At 42.8% G+C, this 18,676-nt stretch overlaps 1 protein-coding gene across 3 annotated transcripts in view; it reads right to left on the reverse strand.

Moving 5' to 3' along the window:
• The window catches only part of LOC118369393 (adhesion G protein-coupled receptor A3-like), a 262,103-nt gene that overhangs the window by 185,047 nt on the left and 58,380 nt on the right, over positions 1–18,676 (reverse strand). For all 3 annotated transcript variants that reach the window (XR_008095029.1, XR_008095030.1, XM_052498400.1), the window contains exons 3-6: positions 3,996–4,067; positions 3,076–3,147; positions 2,818–2,889; positions 2,518–2,681 (exon numbers count right to left, since the gene is read on the reverse strand). Coding sequence is in view for 1 of the 3 variants with exons in the window: in XM_052498400.1 (XP_052354360.1) it covers positions 2,518–2,681; positions 2,818–2,889; positions 3,076–3,147; positions 3,996–4,067 (380 nt within the window). In the remaining 2 variants the exon portion in view is untranslated. The remainder of the gene's footprint in view (positions 1–2,517; positions 2,682–2,817; positions 2,890–3,075; positions 3,148–3,995; positions 4,068–18,676) is intronic.

An 18,676-nucleotide genomic window follows, 5' to 3' on the forward strand; every position in this document is an offset into this window, starting at 1 on the left:
GTTGCTCGGATAACACTCTGTCTTTTTCAGAATATGGAGTTGATTAAACTTTAAACCAAGTTCTACTGGCTGGCCACAGGGTCTGATGGGAATATTGGTCTATATGCATAAGGCCTGTAGTGACCATGAGCGGATCATGTCACTGCCGTAGCTTAATATAATAAATAATAACACCAGACATTACACCAGAGACCCAGGTTGTGTATGGATCAACCAATCGCTGCTATGTATTTCATTTCAATGAATTCCACAAAGAGGCCCTGCCTGGTTTTCACTGATGAAGCCTTGAGGAAACAGAAGTAGAGGCCCCGTGCTCCTTTATTCCTCCGTGTTTGTGTGCGTCTCTGCATGTGATCCTTATTTCACAGTGTTAGATGAGCTGAACAGACGTTGCCCTGACCCCCCATCCGAGGAAGCACCTGATCCTGGCAGGAAGCCTCCCCTCCCTCCTCCCTCCGTCCGTTCCCCCTCGCTTGAGAATGACACTCGACCCGAACGCCATGTCAGACCGGCGAAAGGAGGAGAAACACTTTAGAATGTGCTCACCCTGACATCTGCTACTCGTTACATCACTTTGGAGAACTACGATAGAAGAAAATAAAAAAAGGACGGCGCGGATGGAATTCCCGAGCAACCTAATAGTTCAACCTAATAGTTCAACATAATAGTTCAACATAATAGTTCAACATAATAGTTCAACCTAATAGTTCAACCTAATAGTTCAACATAATAGTTCAACATAATAGTTCAACCTAATAGTTCAACCTAATAGTTCAACCTAATAGTTCAACCTAATAGTTCAACCTAATAGTTCAACATAATGAAACGGGAGACAAATCTCTTGTTTGGTATGAGTTGGAGGGGTAGCTTTGTCAATTGTCATCTTATCGACCGCCATTCTCAGTAATACCTTGACCTATAGCATCAGGTGCTGAACAAACACAGCTGATACGTGATGAAGTGCTGATGGCCACAGTATAGCCTTGCTGCATTCCATGACATTAAGTGAACCCATACGGAGATAATAGGCTGAAAATAACATTTACAAGAAGAGATTGTTAGAGCACTCCACTGTGTCCAATCGAAAATGGCTCTTGCCAAGCAAATAAATAAGGTATTGTAGGAGGCTGTTGTATAGGGAGTAAAATCCCACGGAGGCATGCACAGTAATCCCATAATGGATGCGTTAGGCTGAAAGAACAATTCACTATTCCAACCGTCCTAATTCCACTCTTGGCTTCATGTCATACGACTGTGTGGAATTACCCAGTAAGTGCTTGGATTGTTCCACATAACGAAAAAAAAAAACACACACTCAGGATTCCATAGAATAACTTCAGAATGTATCTGGTCGGGTACGTGGATAAGAAGTGTGTGAATAGAACAATCTCCCCAAACAAACACATGAAAGACTTAGAAAGAGTGACAAATGGGTCGGGACCTAATGCCTGGTGGTCTCTGACCTCTTGAACTACGTTGACTACCTTCATCGCACCTTGATAGATGGAAAAGTATCTGTCACCTGGTCTGTTTCTACTAGGAAATACTTGTGCCATTCTACTGGATTCGATGAACTGGTTAATGTATGCCAAAAAAAAGGCAATTCTAAAAAAAAGTGGTTGGATCCAAATACTTCTTTAAAATCTTCCCGGAAAATGTACTTTTTTAGACATTCTTATTCTAAAGAAATCCACCGCTAAGATGCATGATGCGGCTCCAGAAACTTTAGTGGGCTGGTCAAATGCCATCTCCAACATCAAAGACCTTTCGTTAGGTACCCCGGTATCTTGAACTGCTGTATCAATCCCCCCTACATGCTCATGTTTTGTCGCTGTACAAATCATGTGCATGCTATATCTTGTTTTCCTCCAGCACGCACGCACGCACGCACGCACACGCACACGCGCACACACACACACACACACACACACACACACACACACACACACACACACACACACACACACACACACACACACACACACACACACACACACACACACACACACACACACACACACACACACACACACAACCCCCACCACCCCACCCCAATTTCCATTTCGAGCAGTGACTCGTGTTTTCTCATCCCGGTGCAATATCCTCTAAGCGTGTGCAGGATACGGGGAGTGTAGGGGCAGGGCAGGGGGAGAGAAACGAGATGTGATTCCCCCCATGGCTCAGAGCACACAGAACAGCACAGCACAGAGCAGAGATGGAAACACCAGAACTGCTAGCTACCTCACCAGTCCCCAGAGCTCTCCTCCATGTCTTCCTCACGGGCCATTCACTCACCTTACATACACAGAGGGGTGATTCGACAGACAGCAGGGAATATTCAGCCACAGACTTTCAGACATCGTCATCATCATAGGCCATATTTGTCATAATATTCATTTATTTTGTGGGACAATGCAATTTCAAATATATACAGAAAAAAGGGGCCAATGTAATGCTTGTGTGGGTGTTGTGTACGCCTTATTTAAAGAGAGAGAGGGATGATGTGAGATAACATACCACATCTGAGCTGTGTCTCCCTCAGGTTGTGGACCTCCAGGCCGCGGAGGTGTGTGGGATGAACGCACAGGGTGTCGTTGCCCAGAAGCACGCCGTTTGCCCTGGCCCACAGCAGCAGCCACTCCAGCTGACAGTCACAGAACAGAGACTCTGTAGAGAAGTGCCTGAGGGGATACGGCAACGGCGTTAAAACCATCACCGCACTGTGTGTTGGTGTCATTTTGGTGAGACTGACTATCTGTTCGTAGAGTGTGTGTGGGTTTGTGTGTGTGTTGTTGTTGTTTCATTTTGTTTTCTTACAGGACTTCGAGAGACAGGAGGTGTGTGAATAGTCCCATCGGCAAGGAAGAGAAAATATTTCCAGATAGATTCCTGTGGGGAAAACAGTGCAAATACACATCAAACCAGTTAGCGTTGAACAAGTAGAAAAGCCACATTATCTGCTATTGCGTTACTTTGAAACAGCCTTATCTAAGAGAAAAAACATAGATCCTACATCTCAAAACATCTCAAATTGTGCGTACAGTGCTGCATGTTTTCAATTTAGAGATTACTCACAATTTAGAGAGATTGCCAAGGTCTACAAACATTTCAGGAGAGAGGCAGCCAATCCGATTGTTGGACAGATCCCTATAAGGACAAAAAGCTAACTTTAAATGATGGCTAAGAGATAAGCCAAGCCCATCTGACTTAAAGCATTAAGAGCACTGATCATCGCAGGAGAGCTGGCAATGGATAATACAGAATGAGCTTGGCTGTGACAACAAGTGTGTTGTGTGTGTTTTTGTGCCGTCTCCTCTTGTAATAACGTAATAACGAGAGCTTAAGCAGCTCAAGGAACTATGATGTTAAACCACCAGACCAATGTTTCTTTATTCCAGATCGCGGGATATCAACCCTGACCTTCTGTTACCCCTTCACCCCTCACATTACTATCCATCCTCACACACTTATGCACCACACACACGCACACAAACACGCACCCACACACACAGAAGGCTGTCGTGGCTCTGTGCCCTTCCCCTCTGTAATTAAAGAGCTGCTTTGCTGGAGCAGCTGTGGGAAAATAAGCAAGGCACTCAAGTAATCACCAGTTGGGGAGCACTTAAATTAGCACTCTGCTGCTCCCAGAGCCTGGCGCACTTGCCTGCTGCAACACCCCAGCAACCTAAAACCTCCTAACAATCATGGAATTAAGTCATTTACGCTGCAGGGTTTATCTATGACCATCTTTGTGCGAGTGTGCTTAGGTTTGTGTATGTGTGTGTGAGAGAGAGAGAGAGAGAGGAGTGTGTGTTTTATCTACCACTTCAGGAAAGAATGAATTTGCTGCTTCTTTTTTAATCATGATGTCATAATTGTCACACGGTAATAACCCTCCCCGCCCTCCCCTCACCAATGCCCCCTAACCCCCATAAAACCCCTGGCCTCGCTGTTCCGTGTAGCCCACCCACTATGACAACCCGCTTCATACTTACAGTCTCCTCAGAGCCACCAGTCCGCGGAAGGCCCCGTGCTCCACCGTGCTAATCAAATTATTCCTCAGGTCCCTAAGAGAGAGAGGGAAGGATAGAGGGAAAGAGAAAGAGAGAGAGGGCGGGGGGGGGTGCGAAAGAGAGAGCGAGAGAGAGTAAGCAAGAGAGAGCGAGAGAGAATGAGAGAGAGGAGAAATAAGGGAGGTCACTTATCATGCCACTGTGGGTTTTGAGAGTCACATTGCTGGAGACAGGGAGGGGGATTGCCCCTTAAAAACCCTCTCATCTGGCAGTACAGTAAGTGGTTGGCAGTTAGCGATGAGATACATTGAGCTGAGCTCTTGTCAGGGCCGAGCATGGAAGCTCATTGTGACATTAAGATGTAAACTCGAGCCTCCTAACAACGAAAACGCCATTTGTGATTCATTCAAGACGTGACAGTGCAGCTCCCATAGATCACAAGGCCAAGAAGATTTGGTGAAATGCAAAGATGGCAACTTTTACCAATGCTGTACTAACATGATGAAACGCAGTTGTGAATACACAGTTAACCCTGAATAGAGATGGGTATCTCTATTCAGAAAGGAAATATTACTCTTTATCGCTTTGATGTGGTCGGATATTACATACATTTGAAATTGGCCATCATATGCATCATCGGTGACAGAGAATGATAGTGTACGGAGGTTATTTCAAGAAATACCATGTCGGTCTGACACAAACGTTATAAACATTACAGTGGTTTTAGCCAGGATCACTCTGTTCCCAATCCCCACTCCCAGTCCCTTGATTTCCCAACCCAACGTTTCTAAAAATGGACCGGCATCCTTCCCTAACCCTACTTCTCTCGGGCCAAAGAAAACTTCCTGAAATTGTGTCCCCCGGTTTCCTTTGACTGGGCCTGTCGGGAGTGATGAGAATCAGAAGGAGTCTGGCTCTCTCTCCGTCCAGATGTGTGTACAGTACAATACACCAGTGCAGTATGGGTAGTCTAGCCTGTAGTCTCAGCCCAAACCCAACTGCTGGTCACATCACCAGTCATAAAAACATGCAAGGCCAGCCAAAGGCATTAAAACAATACCACGAGCACTAATAAGTATAATGTGCCCCTTTCCCAATGTAAAAATTGAACAATGATAATTTTTAGTTGTAAAACAAGGCACTGCATTGAAACCAAACAATCATTTTCGGCTGTACAAAGCCAGAGCAGAATAAGTCAACGTTTTACTGTATATCCAACACAATCAGCTGAGTGCCTCACAGAATCAACCAAAAAAATCGAACTATCAAAGGGCATATTTTCTGCACCATTAGAGATACAGTAAGCCTGTAGACCACCAGCAGTGAAGGCTTCCTCTGATGGAACTGATGCTAATTCAGTCAATGTAAAAAGAGTTACACAAAAGAGAGAACAACGCATACTCACACAGAAACCATAATTATCGTTAGATAAATGACTCCTGTCTGTCCTTAATGATGTGTGTCTGCTGTTTAATTGTTTGGTCCAGAGTTAAAACCCACTACACCATTACCCCAACCCACACTCCCTACTCTACCAGTTCATAGGCTAAAACTATTCTCAAAGCGCCACTTCACCGCATGCTCGTTCACTTTCATTTATTCTTGTGCCTGTGGATTTTTGGTGGTCCACAATGATTGGGATGGCGAAATTGGTTTTGGCAATCTCCATTGGCTTTCAACGGACCCAACAGCACATAAACCCTCTAAGTACATCAGGGTCAGTTTCACTCCAACCCTCTCTCCAAGTTCTGGAGCTCCCCATATGTTGGTTTTCAAGCACTCCCTCACTGTGATGGGAAAACTAAACGAGTGGATACAGTGGAACGGAGAGTAGATACAGAGTGGAGCAGTCTACAGGCCAGGGCTTCTCAGATCTCTCCTCTTGTCGATGGGAGCCTTTGATTTATACAAATCCTGTTATGAGGGAGAGGGTGGACTGGCGAAGGGTAAGGTCAAAGGTCATTCACTGTGCCTCTTACTTTGATCTTCTTCTTCACAGCACACACAGCAGCCAGCCACAGCCAGAGGTCTTCTCAGTGCTCCTGTCTCGTAGTCAAGGTACTATGAGCACTGAGCAGAAAACAATAATAACAGCTATGACTTATCTCCGGTTATTTTGCACTGTGAGCACACAACAATAATGACAGCTGTTGTTGCTTTGATCTTATACTGTGGGTTACTCTGTTATCATGTCAATCAACTGTCCCAGTTAAACACATCTCGTTCTAAAGTGAAGGTCGTTGTGTGTCGTTAGATTGCTGTATTGCATTGTTAGGGGATTGGCAGTAGAGAGAGTGAAAGGCAGGATGGAGGCCCAGTTGAATAAATAAGTCTTCCTATTTCCTGAGAGAGGTCTGTTTGTAGGTCCGGTCAGGAGGTGCACACACACACACACACACACACACACACACACACACACACACACACACACACACACACACACACACACACACACACACACACACACACACACACACACACACTGACTGTTACTTATATCTAAATTCACACTGAAACATGTACAGCTGGCTAAACTCAGCAAGATATGGATATTTAAACATTAAGCGGTTTCTCCCCCGAACCTTGAGCATGTGAAGTATGACCGGGAACTGCACTGTGCATGGTCCTGGCTCTAGCGAAACCGTGACAAACTCCAATATATGTGGAAGATGTTTGAAAAGCTACTGAAGTGGTTCCCCAATTAATTCTGACTGTGCTGTAGATCTTAGACTGCTGAGGCTGTTCGCCATATGACACTAATGGGAAGATTAATCTCCAGCTCTGGCCGCTCAGCACACACAAACGCACACACACACGCAAAAACATGCTCGCACACGAACACACACCACACCACACAAACACACACGAAAGGGGACATAGACCTCCAACAATAGACTGTACTCTGACTGGATGGACTCGGACTTGACATAGTGCAGGACATGATCACCCGTGTCTCTGATTCATAGACACACTGTGTTGTTGTTACAATCAGCATGGCTTAGATTCAAATCAGTTTACTTTCTGGCATTAGCAAACACACAAAATGAGTGAGTGAGCAGGCACTGAGTCAAGGGCATACAGGTTACATCATGGATGGGCAACTTTCAATAGGGTGGGGGCCACAAAAAAAATCTAAACTCATCATGAGGGGCCGCAGTGGCTCGCGGGTCTGCGTACACACATATAAAGTTGTGGAGAAGTACAGATCAGGGTTGGATTATAAAAAAATATCAGAAACTTTGAACATCCCACGGAGCACCATTAAATGCGTTATTAGAAAAGAGAAAGAATATGGCACCACATCAAACCTGCCAAGAGAGGGCATTAATCAGAGAGGCAACAAAGATAACCCTGAAGGAGCTGCAAAGCTCCACCGTGAGATTGGAGTATCTGTCCATAGGACCACGTTAAGCCGTACACTCCACAGAGCTGGGCTTTATGGAAGAGTGGCCAGAAAAAAAGACATTGCTTAAAGAAAAAAATAAGCAAACACATTTGCTGTTCGCCGAAACGCTTGTGGGAGACTCCCCAAACATATGAAAGGAGGTACTCTGGTTAGATGACACTAAAATTGAGCTTTTTGGCCATCAAGGAAAACGCTGTCTGGCGCAAACCCAACACCTCGCATCACCCCGAGAACACCATCCACATAATGAAGCATGGTGGCGGCAGCATCATGCTGTGGGGATGTTTTTCATCAGCAGGGACTGGGAAACTGGTCAGAATTGAAGGAATAATGGAATTTCTTGAGGGAAACCTCTTTCAGTCTTCCAGAGATTTGAGACTGGGATGGAGGTTCACCATCCAGGAGGACAATGACGCTAATCATACTGCTAAAGCAACACTCGAGTGGTTTAAGGAGAAACATTTAAATGTCTTGGAACGGCCTAGTCAAAGTCCAGACCTCAATCCAATTGAGAATCTGTGGAATGACTTAAAGATTGCTGTACACCAGAGGAACCCATCCAACTTGAAGGAGCTGGAGCAGTTTTGCCTTGAATAATGGGCAAAAATCCCAGGAGCTAGATGTGCCAAGCTTATAGAGACATACCCCAAGAGACTTACAGCTGTAATTGCTGCAAAAGGTGGCTCTACAAAGTATTGACTTTGGAAGGTGAATAGTTATGCACGTTCAAGTTCTCTTTTTTTGTCTGATTTCTTGTTTGTTTCACAAAATGTTCAAAGGGGTAGGCATGTTGTGTAAATCAAATGATACAAACCCCCCCAAAAATCTAAACTGCAACAAAATAGGAAAAATGCCAAGGGGGTGAATAATTTTGCAAGCCACTGTAGAGAAAATGTTGCAGTTTGAAAGAAAGCTTGTTGCGACTCCACATATTCTCAAAAATAAGTTGAGACACCGACTGAGTTCCCAACCCAGAAAAAAATGAATCCGCGGGCCTACAGTTGCCCATCCCTGGGTTACATGATTATATACCATGACTAATTAATTTCCAATTAATTTATGCCGTTAAATAGACAACAATGCTTTATCATATGGCATATTATAGAATATCTATATCTATATCTATATCTATAGATATCTAATAAAACCAAGAGATGACAAATAGTATTGTGTAAGCTCTCTACCATGTCAGGCATGGTATGCCCCATCTCATTTGTGTTATGCATGATGGTAATGTTTTGAGCGTCCAGTAAACAGAGGTAATCCTGTAGTTGTGGGGAGTGAAGCCAAAGTCTACCCCACTGTGTCAGAGAAGCAGTATTCAGGTCAGAGCAGTGGAGATTCTCACACACACACACACACACACACACACACACACACACACACACACACACACACACACACACACACACACACACACACACACACACACACACACACACACACACAGAGGACAGTACAGAGTGCCCTGCTAACCATTGTTCCACAGGATAAAAGGGGGGAGAGGGAATGAGAGAGAGAAATTGAGAGGGAGAGAGCGAGATTAATGGGTAAATCCATTTGAATTCAATCACTTTTTGAGCGCGCCCCTTTTGATTGAAACAAAACGTTCCAAACGTGTTTTCCTATCGAAGAAGTGGCCAGAAAGTGACTTTTTGGACCTGTATACCAACACATTCAGCAGATGAATCCTACAGATGAAGAACCATATGTGACATATTTTTCAATTTTAAGATAATCCGTTATTTTTATATTATTAATAGTGTGTACCACATTAGGTGTTTTATGGTTGACAAATAATTCACAATACCCATATCTTCCGACAACAATTGATATTTTTTTGTTATTTCAAAAAATACTTTTTTTATTGCCGTTTTAATTTTTAGAATGTGGAAGAACAGTATATCTCCAGTGATGATTTCAGTTTGTTTGTGGACCTCCAACCATCTTTGTGGTACCATTTGAAAGTAGAAATGTAAGTGTTATTCCCATTTTAGTACATTTATCAGCCAAAATCTGAAACACACCCTGTAAGTGCATGGCAGGCACAACACAAAAGCCTTAGGCAATGTAAAATAGGGTCTAAGTTACAACATATTCAAATATGAAGGGGGAAAAAACGTTTTTAGATAATTGACGTTTTAAATGTACATTTCTATTCAAAAACATACTTTTTCTGAAAATATAAATATTTTGACAACCCTGTTTGTAAGCTTGTAAAGGTGCACTATGCAGAAATCGCTCGGCCATTTCCTGGTTGCTCAAATTCTAATAGCAAAACAAGCAAGTACAGTGTAGAGAATCATTGTACCAACTAAACCGTAAGTTAAAGAAGCAAAAACTAAACTTAAGACCAGGAAACATAGAAATAGTGTGTAACGGCGTTCTTCGTTTGTAGAAAGAGAGTCGGACCGAAATGCAGCGTGGTGGTTACTCATGACTTTAATGAAAAAAGTGACACATGAAATAACTATACAAATACAAAAACAACAAACGGAACGTGAAACCTAATTACAGCCTATCTGGTGAAACTACACAGAGACAGGAACAATCACCCACGAAATATACAGTGAAACCCCGGCTACCTAAATACGGTTCCCAATCAGAGACAACGAGAATCACCTGACTCTGATTGAGAACCGCCTCAGGCAGCCAAGCCTATACAACACCCCTACTCAGCCGCAATCCCAAATACTACAAACCCCAATACGAAAATACAATATATAAACCCATGTCACACCCTGGCCTGACCAAATATATAACGAAAACACAAAATATAATGACCAAGGCGTGACAGTGCACATACAGTAGTACATATCTACTGCTTCTTTGACCTGCTTTTAGTGAGAATGACAGATCTATAACTTACATTTCTATGTGAATTTGGTCAGTTCGCCCCGGGAAGGTTACATAAAGCAGCTATAAATGATATCAATGTCAACCGTTTATCTTTTCCTGTGATCAAGTCTTAGATGTCTCATGGTTTGGTGGGGTATGCAAAATGGGTCAACTTTGAGCACCTTTTATCTTTTGAATGTTTTGTAATTCAGGTCCAAAAAGTCACTTTCTGAGCACTTTCACAACGGGCACTTTTACAGGTTTTGTTCAAATCAAAACATGTTCCGTCAAAAATGTTTTGAATTCAAATGGATTTACCCTAATGAGAGTAGAGAGCAGTCTCTGACAGAGAGAAAAAGGCCACTGTGTAGCCTAACAATGGGACAACTGCTTCCTCTCAAGGTGAGACCGCATTGGACACCACAGACACCCCTCAGTACTCCAATCCAACCATGAATGCACAGCGCAGAATAATACAACTACACAAACATGCTAATTTGCCTGGGATTTGATAAGAACATATTGAAACTGAGATGACATCCTTCCTCATTCTCCATGGTACAGTTATAACTAGTTTGCTCACATTACATATCCTGGATCAATTTGCTCTCCCACTGAGGAAACAAGCTGGCAGGAAGAAACGTCTCATCAGACACTTCAAATCAGATCATACACATCTAATTAGGATGGATAACCACCTAATGTAAATAAATATGCTTTGAGATCTCTCAGAGGAGAGTAAAAAAAGGGATAAGTAAGACAGTTCAGTCCAATTAGAGCGACTGAGTGTATGCAATGTGACAGTAGTAGCAGCCACTGCCAGAGCATCAAAAGGCAATGGGCTTCCATTAATAACATAGAATAAATATGACACACAGTTAGAGACCAACCATCATGCATTAATAATAATTCATGACAGATAAAATACTACCTGTTGATATAGAACCTATGTCAAATGGCCCCACACTTTTGTGGGTATAGAAGTTTATATTTTCATAAGATTTAAGATATGTTATTGGTCCAATGCAGCCGTTTTTATCTCGACATCACATCATTTCTGGGTAACAACTAAGAATCTTACTGTTATTGTTTGGAAAAAAATAAAAAAGTTTTTACTATTGTCAAAAGTAAACAAAATGAGCTTCTTAGCAAAGAGCACTTTCTCAAGCAAGGATTTAGCTAGGACTGTCTGGGAGTGTTCTGAGTGTGGAAGAGAAAACTGAAAACTAGCTGTTGTTGGCAGAGAGGTTTGGAACGTTCTTATTTATTGCTATATTAACTAATGTACCACCTGGTGATGTCACTCGGCAGGCCAAAACTCCATCCCACCAAAACAGGCTGAAATTTCAGTTGTTCTTTTCAAACACATATTGCACTAAAAGGGCATTATCATTTCCAAGTATTATTCCAACCTCAGTGTGGAAATATGTATAAAACACAGTGAATTCATGTTTGACTGCACCTGGCCTTTAAGAAGTTATTCCTCCTTTAGAGAGTAAGTGTGAGAAATTCTTTGCTCTTTCAGTACTTCGCCACTCTATTTCCAACCCAAACGATGACTAAATTCTTCTCAGACGCAACTCCAGAGCAATGTATTCCTGGAAGCTTAGCTAACAGGACTTGGAATGCTTTAGGTGTGTTCATGCAATGTTTCCCTTGGATTACTTTATTGGCGGCTCACTAAGGACCCAAACATTCAAGCTTAACTAACAGTGGTCTTCCTCACCTCCTGAGACAAGTATGTAGATCTTTGGAGTGGTGTGACATTTGTCAAACGACAAGCTGCTGTGCTACAAAACCTGGGCTATACTGAACAAAAATATAAACGCAAAGTAAAGTGAGCTGAAATAAAAAGATCCCAACATTTTTCCATACGCACAAAATGCTTATTTCTTTCAAATTTTGTATACAAATTTGTTTACATCCCTGTTAGTGAGCATTTCTCCTTTGCCAAGAAAATCCATCTACCTGACAGGTGTGGCATATCAACAAGCTGATTAAACAGCATGACCATTACACAGGTGTACCTTGTGCGGGGGACAATAAAAGGCCACTCTAAAACGTGTTTTGTCACATGACACAATGCCACAGATGTCTCATGTTTTGAGAGAGCGTGCAATTGGCATGCTGACTGCAGGAATGTCCACCAGAGCTGTTGCCAGAGAATTTAATGTTAATTTCTCTATAATAAGCCGCCTCCAACATCGTTTTAGAGAATTTGGCTGTAGATTTACATTACATTTAAGTCATTTAGCAGACGCTCTTATCCAGAGCGACTTACAAATTGGTGTACATCCAACCGACCTCACAACCGCAGACCACGTTTAACCATGCAAGCGCAGACCTCCACATCCAGCTTCTTCACCTGTGGGATCATCTAAGACCAGCCACCTGGAAAAACTGGGGGTTTGCACAATCTAAGAATTTCTGTACAAACTGTCAGACAATTCCATCTCAGGGATGCTCATCTGCATGCTCGTCGTCCTCACCAGGGTCTTGACCTGACTGCAGTTTGGCGTCATAACCGGCTTCAGTGGGCAAATGATTACCTTCAATGGCCACTGGGATGCTGGAGAAGAATGCTCTTCACGAATTAATCCCGGTTTCAACTGTATCGGGCAGATGGCAGACAGCGTCTATGGCGATGTATGGGCGAGCGGTTTGTTGATGTCAACATTGTGAATAGAGTGCCCCATGATGGTGGTGGGGTTATGGTATGGGCAGGGATAAGTTATGGACAAGAACACAATTGCATTTTATCGATAGTAATTTGAATGGACAGAGGTACTGTGACGAGATCATGAGGCCCATTGCCGTGCCATTAATCTGCCTCCATCGACGTGTATGACAGTGTGTTCCAGTTCCCGCTGATATCCAGCAACTTCGCACAGCCTTTGAAGAGGAGTGGGACAACATTCCACAGGCCACAATCAACAGCCTGATCAACTATGTGCAAAGGAGATGTGTCACGCTGCATGAGGCAAATGGTGGTCACACAAGATACTGACTGATTTTCTGGTCCAAGCGCTTACCTTCTTCTTAAGGTGTCTGTGACCAACAGGTGCATATCTGTATTCCCAGTAATGTGAAATGCATAGATTAGGGCCTAATGAATTTAGTTCAATTGACTGATTTCCTTATATGAACAGTAACTCAGTAAAATTGTTTAAATTGCATGTTGCTTTATATTTTTGTTAAGGTTAAGAACACACTGTATTTCTTCGATGATATGTATTGCTTAATAATTTCAAATTTAACCCTGTTATATAGAATAACCACAAACCACTGGTGATTTCCAACACTTCCTGTCTGGAAACCGTTACAAATATTTAAAATGAATCATGCTGTTCTAATTTTCAATCGTAACCATTTTGAAAGATCTTATGCAAGGGGGAAGGAACACTCTTCTCTTTTTAGACTGAAAAACAGAGTTGATAGATAGCCTCGCAGAGAAAACCACTGAGACCAGACATCACAGAGCCAACAACGAAGAGAAAGAGAAATCGGCCTCTTGTGTTTTCAAAGGCTGCTCGGTAAATCAGCAGGCCCAGAGCGCTATCACTTTTAACCTCATCTGTGACCCTGCAACTGACTCACATAAAACAGCTCTGAAAACCCTGCCATATCAAAACAGCACTTGGAACCTTTAAAATACCTGCATTGTATTCTCTGGCTTGAATTTAAGATACCTGACAGAACTGCCTTATATATCATCACATTAAGTATGTTGCTGCATGTAATTGCATGGATTTGCTTCAATTTGCCATACTCAATCAAGTACATCTTTGACATCAAAGCATTAATCAATTCAGAGTCATTTATATCGCTTCCCTGCCCTCTTAACTACTATAGAACTTTAACCCAGGAAGAAGGATAATAAATCCTACAGTCACATGATCCCTTGAATATTTATATATATATATATCTTAATCCTTTGTGAACAAAATTGCACTTGGTCCGCACTGGAAATAAATGTGCGCATTTATCTAGGCCTATGCCAACAGCGCGAGACAATGTTTAATTTATCATAACCATTACAGTTAACAAATTATTATTGCATAACTGCCATATATATACACTGCTCTAAAAAATAAAGGGAACACTTAAACAACACAATGTAACTCCAAGTCAATCACACTTCTGTGAAATCAAACTGTCCACTTAGGAAGCAACACTGATTGACAATACATTTCACATGCTGTTGTGCAAATGGAATAGACAACAGGTGGAAATTATAGGCAATTAGCAAGACACCCCCAATAAAGGAGTGGTTCTGCAGGTGGTAACCACAGACCACTTCTCAGTTCCTATGCTTCCTGGCTGATGTTTTGGTCACTTTTGAATGCTGGCGGTGCTTTCACTCTAGTGGTAGCATGAGACGGAGTCTACAACCCACACAAGTGGCTCAGGTAGTGCAGCTCATCCAGGATGGCACATCAATGCGAGCTGTGGCAAGAAGGTTTGCTGTGTCTGTCAGCGTAGTGTCCAGAGCATGGAGGCGCTACCAGGAGACAGGCCAGTACATCAGGAGACGTGGAGGAGGCCGTAGGAGGGCAACAACCCAGAAGCAGGACCGCTACCTCCGCCTTTGTGCAAGGAGGAGCAGGAGGAGTACTGCCAGAGCCCTGCAAAATGACCACCAGCAGGCCACAAATGTGCATATGTCTGCTCAAGCGGTCAGAAACAGACTCCATGAGGGTGGTATGAGGGCCCGACTTCCACAGGTGGGGGTTGTGCTTACCGAAACCGTAACATCAACTTGTTATTGTATATCGTGGAACACAATCTTCAAAAAGCAGTAACCACAGGAGTGGCGCTAGCTTGTAGAAGCCTATGGCTGTGCTTTGTTCATTTAGCATACAATATGCTCTTATTTCCCGAGTCCTTATCACAGTCAAGATACCATTACCAGATTAAAATAGAACAGAATGTTTTTCCAAATGAAAAAAGTTGCCTCTGCGATGTGATGCACATCTTGAGTCTGGGACAGTTATTCTCAAAGAGTGCTCATTTGAAAAGGGCACAATTTGGTGCGTTGAACCCATTTTTCAGGTTTACAAGATGAATGCTGTCTTCTTTTCGATATACAGATATACTATTTAGTTTATTCTGTCTGTTCTTTGGAAGTTTAAAAATGGATTCATAATTCCACATTGAACACCGGATGGTGATGAATTACGGCTACGACATCCGTTTGGTGAGGAGGCTTAATGATCCTGATAAAAAATATGATATTTGTCTTTATTAAATTAATGTTTTGAGTATTTTCAGTGTGGAACCGGTCTATGGTTTGGGGGGTTATAGGCCAGGCTAACCAATTCTAAGTGGCAACTGCAGCTCAATCAATCAACCAGTCCATTTTGAAATAGTGATAAAACTATCGTAATTTGGAAAGGACATTGGCTTGTGTATCCCATCAGTTAGACGGGAGTTGATGTGCGCACTCAGCACACGTGTGTAGGGAGCGGTCGGAACGCAATTGAGTGAATGAGACATGGAGGGGAAAGTGAATTTAGGGTGAAGAATTGTGTGGTGCTTGGCTTTTTTTTTTTTTTTTTTTTTTTGTGCCCCGCAAATGCACATGTAGAAATGGAACACCAGACCCACTGTGTTTGAACAATTTGGCGAAAATGTCACTTGCCGGTTCAGGCAGCCACAAAGCACATTCCACCAAATAGTTTAGAAGTATTTGAAAAATGCGATCTCTGGTTAAAGTTTGACGCTTTGATGACTCGTGCCCATCCCATGTTCAGAATCTGTTGCTATGTTGCTCATACATACATATATATGCACAACCAGGCAGAGTGGTTTGTCCTTCAAGGATCTGGAATACAATTCATTAATCAATATCCAAGGAGACACTAGCCTAAAGAGGTGTGGACAAAATGTCAGTATGTCTCCAACAGAAAACAATAAGAGCAAACTTTAGAGGACAAGTCACCCTCCTGACATACACTTACAGAGTGAGAAATGGCAGTCGCCACCCTGCATTCTGATGATGTCCCAGAGGTGAGGTCATCTCGCTCTACTCCATCTCTCTGCCTCTCTTCACTTATCTACTCATCATGTCACAAAATAAATGTTGGTCAAGGTTTTAACTGAGTGGCCAAAACAATGTCCTCTCTCCAGTAAATGGCTGTTGGGCAGTAAATGCAGATTGATTTATGGCACACACTATCACATACAGTGGGGCAAAAAAGTATTTAGTCAGCCACCAATTGTGCAAGTTCTCCCACTTAAAAAGATGAGAGAGGCCTGTAATTTTCATAATAGATACACTTCAACTATGACAGACAAAATGAGGAAAAAAATCCAGAAAATCACATTGTAGGATTTTTAATGAATTTATTTGCAAATTATGGTGGAAAATAAGTATTTGGTCACCTACAAACAAGCAAGATTTCTGGCTCTCACAGACCTGTAACTTCTTCTTTAAGAGGCTCCTCTGTCCTCCACTCGTTACCTGTATTGATGGCACCTGTTTGAACTTGTTATCAGTATAAAAGACACCTGTCCACAACCTCAAACAGTCACACTCCAAACTCCACTATGGCCAAGAACAAAGAGCTGTCAAAGGACACCAGAAACAAAATTGTAGACCTGCACCAGGCTGGGAAGACTGAATCTGCAATAGGTAAGCAGCTTGGTTTGAAGAAATCAACTGTGGGAGCAATTATTAGGAAATGGAAGCCATACAAGACCACTGATAATCTCCCTCGATCTGGGGCTCCACGCAAGATCTCACCCCGTCGGGTCAAAATGATCACAAGAACGGTGAGCAAAAATCCCAGAACCACACGGGGGGACTTAGTGAATGACCTGCAGAGAGCTGGGACCAAAGTCACAAAGCCTACCATCAGTAACACTACGCCGCCAGGGACTCAAATCCTGCAGTGCCATACGTGTCCCCCTGCTTAAGCCAGCACATGTCCAGGCCCGTCTGAAGTTTGCTAGAGAGCATTTGGATGATCCAGAAGAAGATTGGGAGAATGTCATATGGTCAGATGAAACCAAAATATAACTTTTTGGTAAAAACTCAACTCGTCGTGTTTGGAGGACAAAGAATGCTGAGTTGCATCCAAAGAACACCATACCTACTGTGAAGCATGGGGGTGGAAACATCATGCTTTGGGGCAGTTTTTCTGCAAAGGGACCAGGACGACTGATCCGTGTAATGGAAAGAATTAATGGGGCCATGTATCGTGAGATTTTGAATGAAAACCTCCTTCCATCAGCAAGGGAATTGAAGATGAAACGTGGCTGGGTCTTTCATCATGACAATGATCCCAAACACACCACCCGGGCAACAAGGAGTGGCTTCATAAGAAGCATTTCAAGGTCTTGGAGTGGCCTAGCCAGTCTCCAGATCTCAACCCCATAGAAAATCTTTGGAGGGAGTTGAAAGTCCGTGTTGCCCAGCAACAGCCCCAAAACATCACTGCTCTAGAGGAGATCTGCATGGAGGAATGGGCCAAAATACCAGCAACAGTGTGTGAAAACCTTGTGAAGACTTACGGAAAACGTTTGACCTCTGTCATTGCCAACAAAGGGTATATAACAAAGTATTGAGAAACTTTTGTTATCGACCAAATACTTATTTTCCACCATAATTTGCAAATAAATTCATTAAAAATCCTACAATTCAATTTTCTGGATTTTTGTCTTCTTATTTTGTCTGTCATAGTTGAAGTGTACCTATGATGAAAATTACAGGCCTCTCTCATCTTTTTAAGTGGGAGAACTTGCACAATTGATGGCTGACTAAATACCTTTTTGCCCCACTGTACATCCCACTTTTCATGTGTCTAGGATAAAACCTGTCTCACAGCCCTTTGTCTCCTGTTTCCAACAAGCTTGCTGTCCTGTACCTGCCTGACTATGACCTAATTACGAACCTCTGCCTGCCCTGACTATGAGCCTGCCTGCCGTCCTGTACCGGCCTGACTCTGACCTGATCACAAACCTCTGCCTTTCCTCAACCTGCCCTTTGCCTTCCCCGTGTTTTAATAAATGATCTGAGAACTGTACTATCGCCTCCCGTATCTGCATCTGGGTCATATCCTGAGTCATGATACTCCCTGTGGTTAATTCAATTGATTGGACATGATTTGGAAAGGCACACACCTGCCTATATAAGGCCCACAGTTGACAGTGCATGTCAGAGGAAAAACCTAAGTTATGAGGTTGAAGGAATTGTCCGTAGAGCTCCAAGAGAGGATTTAGTCGACAAACAGATCTGGGGAAGGGTACCAAAAAATGTATCCAGCATTGAAGATCCCCAAAAACACAGTGGCCTGCATTACTCTTAAAATGAATAAGTTTGGAACCACTAAGACTCTTCCTAAAGCTGGCGGCCCGGCCAAACTAAGCAATCAGGGGAGAAGGGCGTGGTCAGGAAGGTGACCAAGAATCTGATGGT

Source organism: Oncorhynchus keta, chromosome 36 (assembly GCF_023373465.1).
Source record: "Oncorhynchus keta strain PuntledgeMale-10-30-2019 chromosome 36, Oket_V2, whole genome shotgun sequence".
NCBI classification, from domain to species: Eukaryota; Metazoa; Chordata; class Actinopteri; order Salmoniformes; family Salmonidae; genus Oncorhynchus; species Oncorhynchus keta.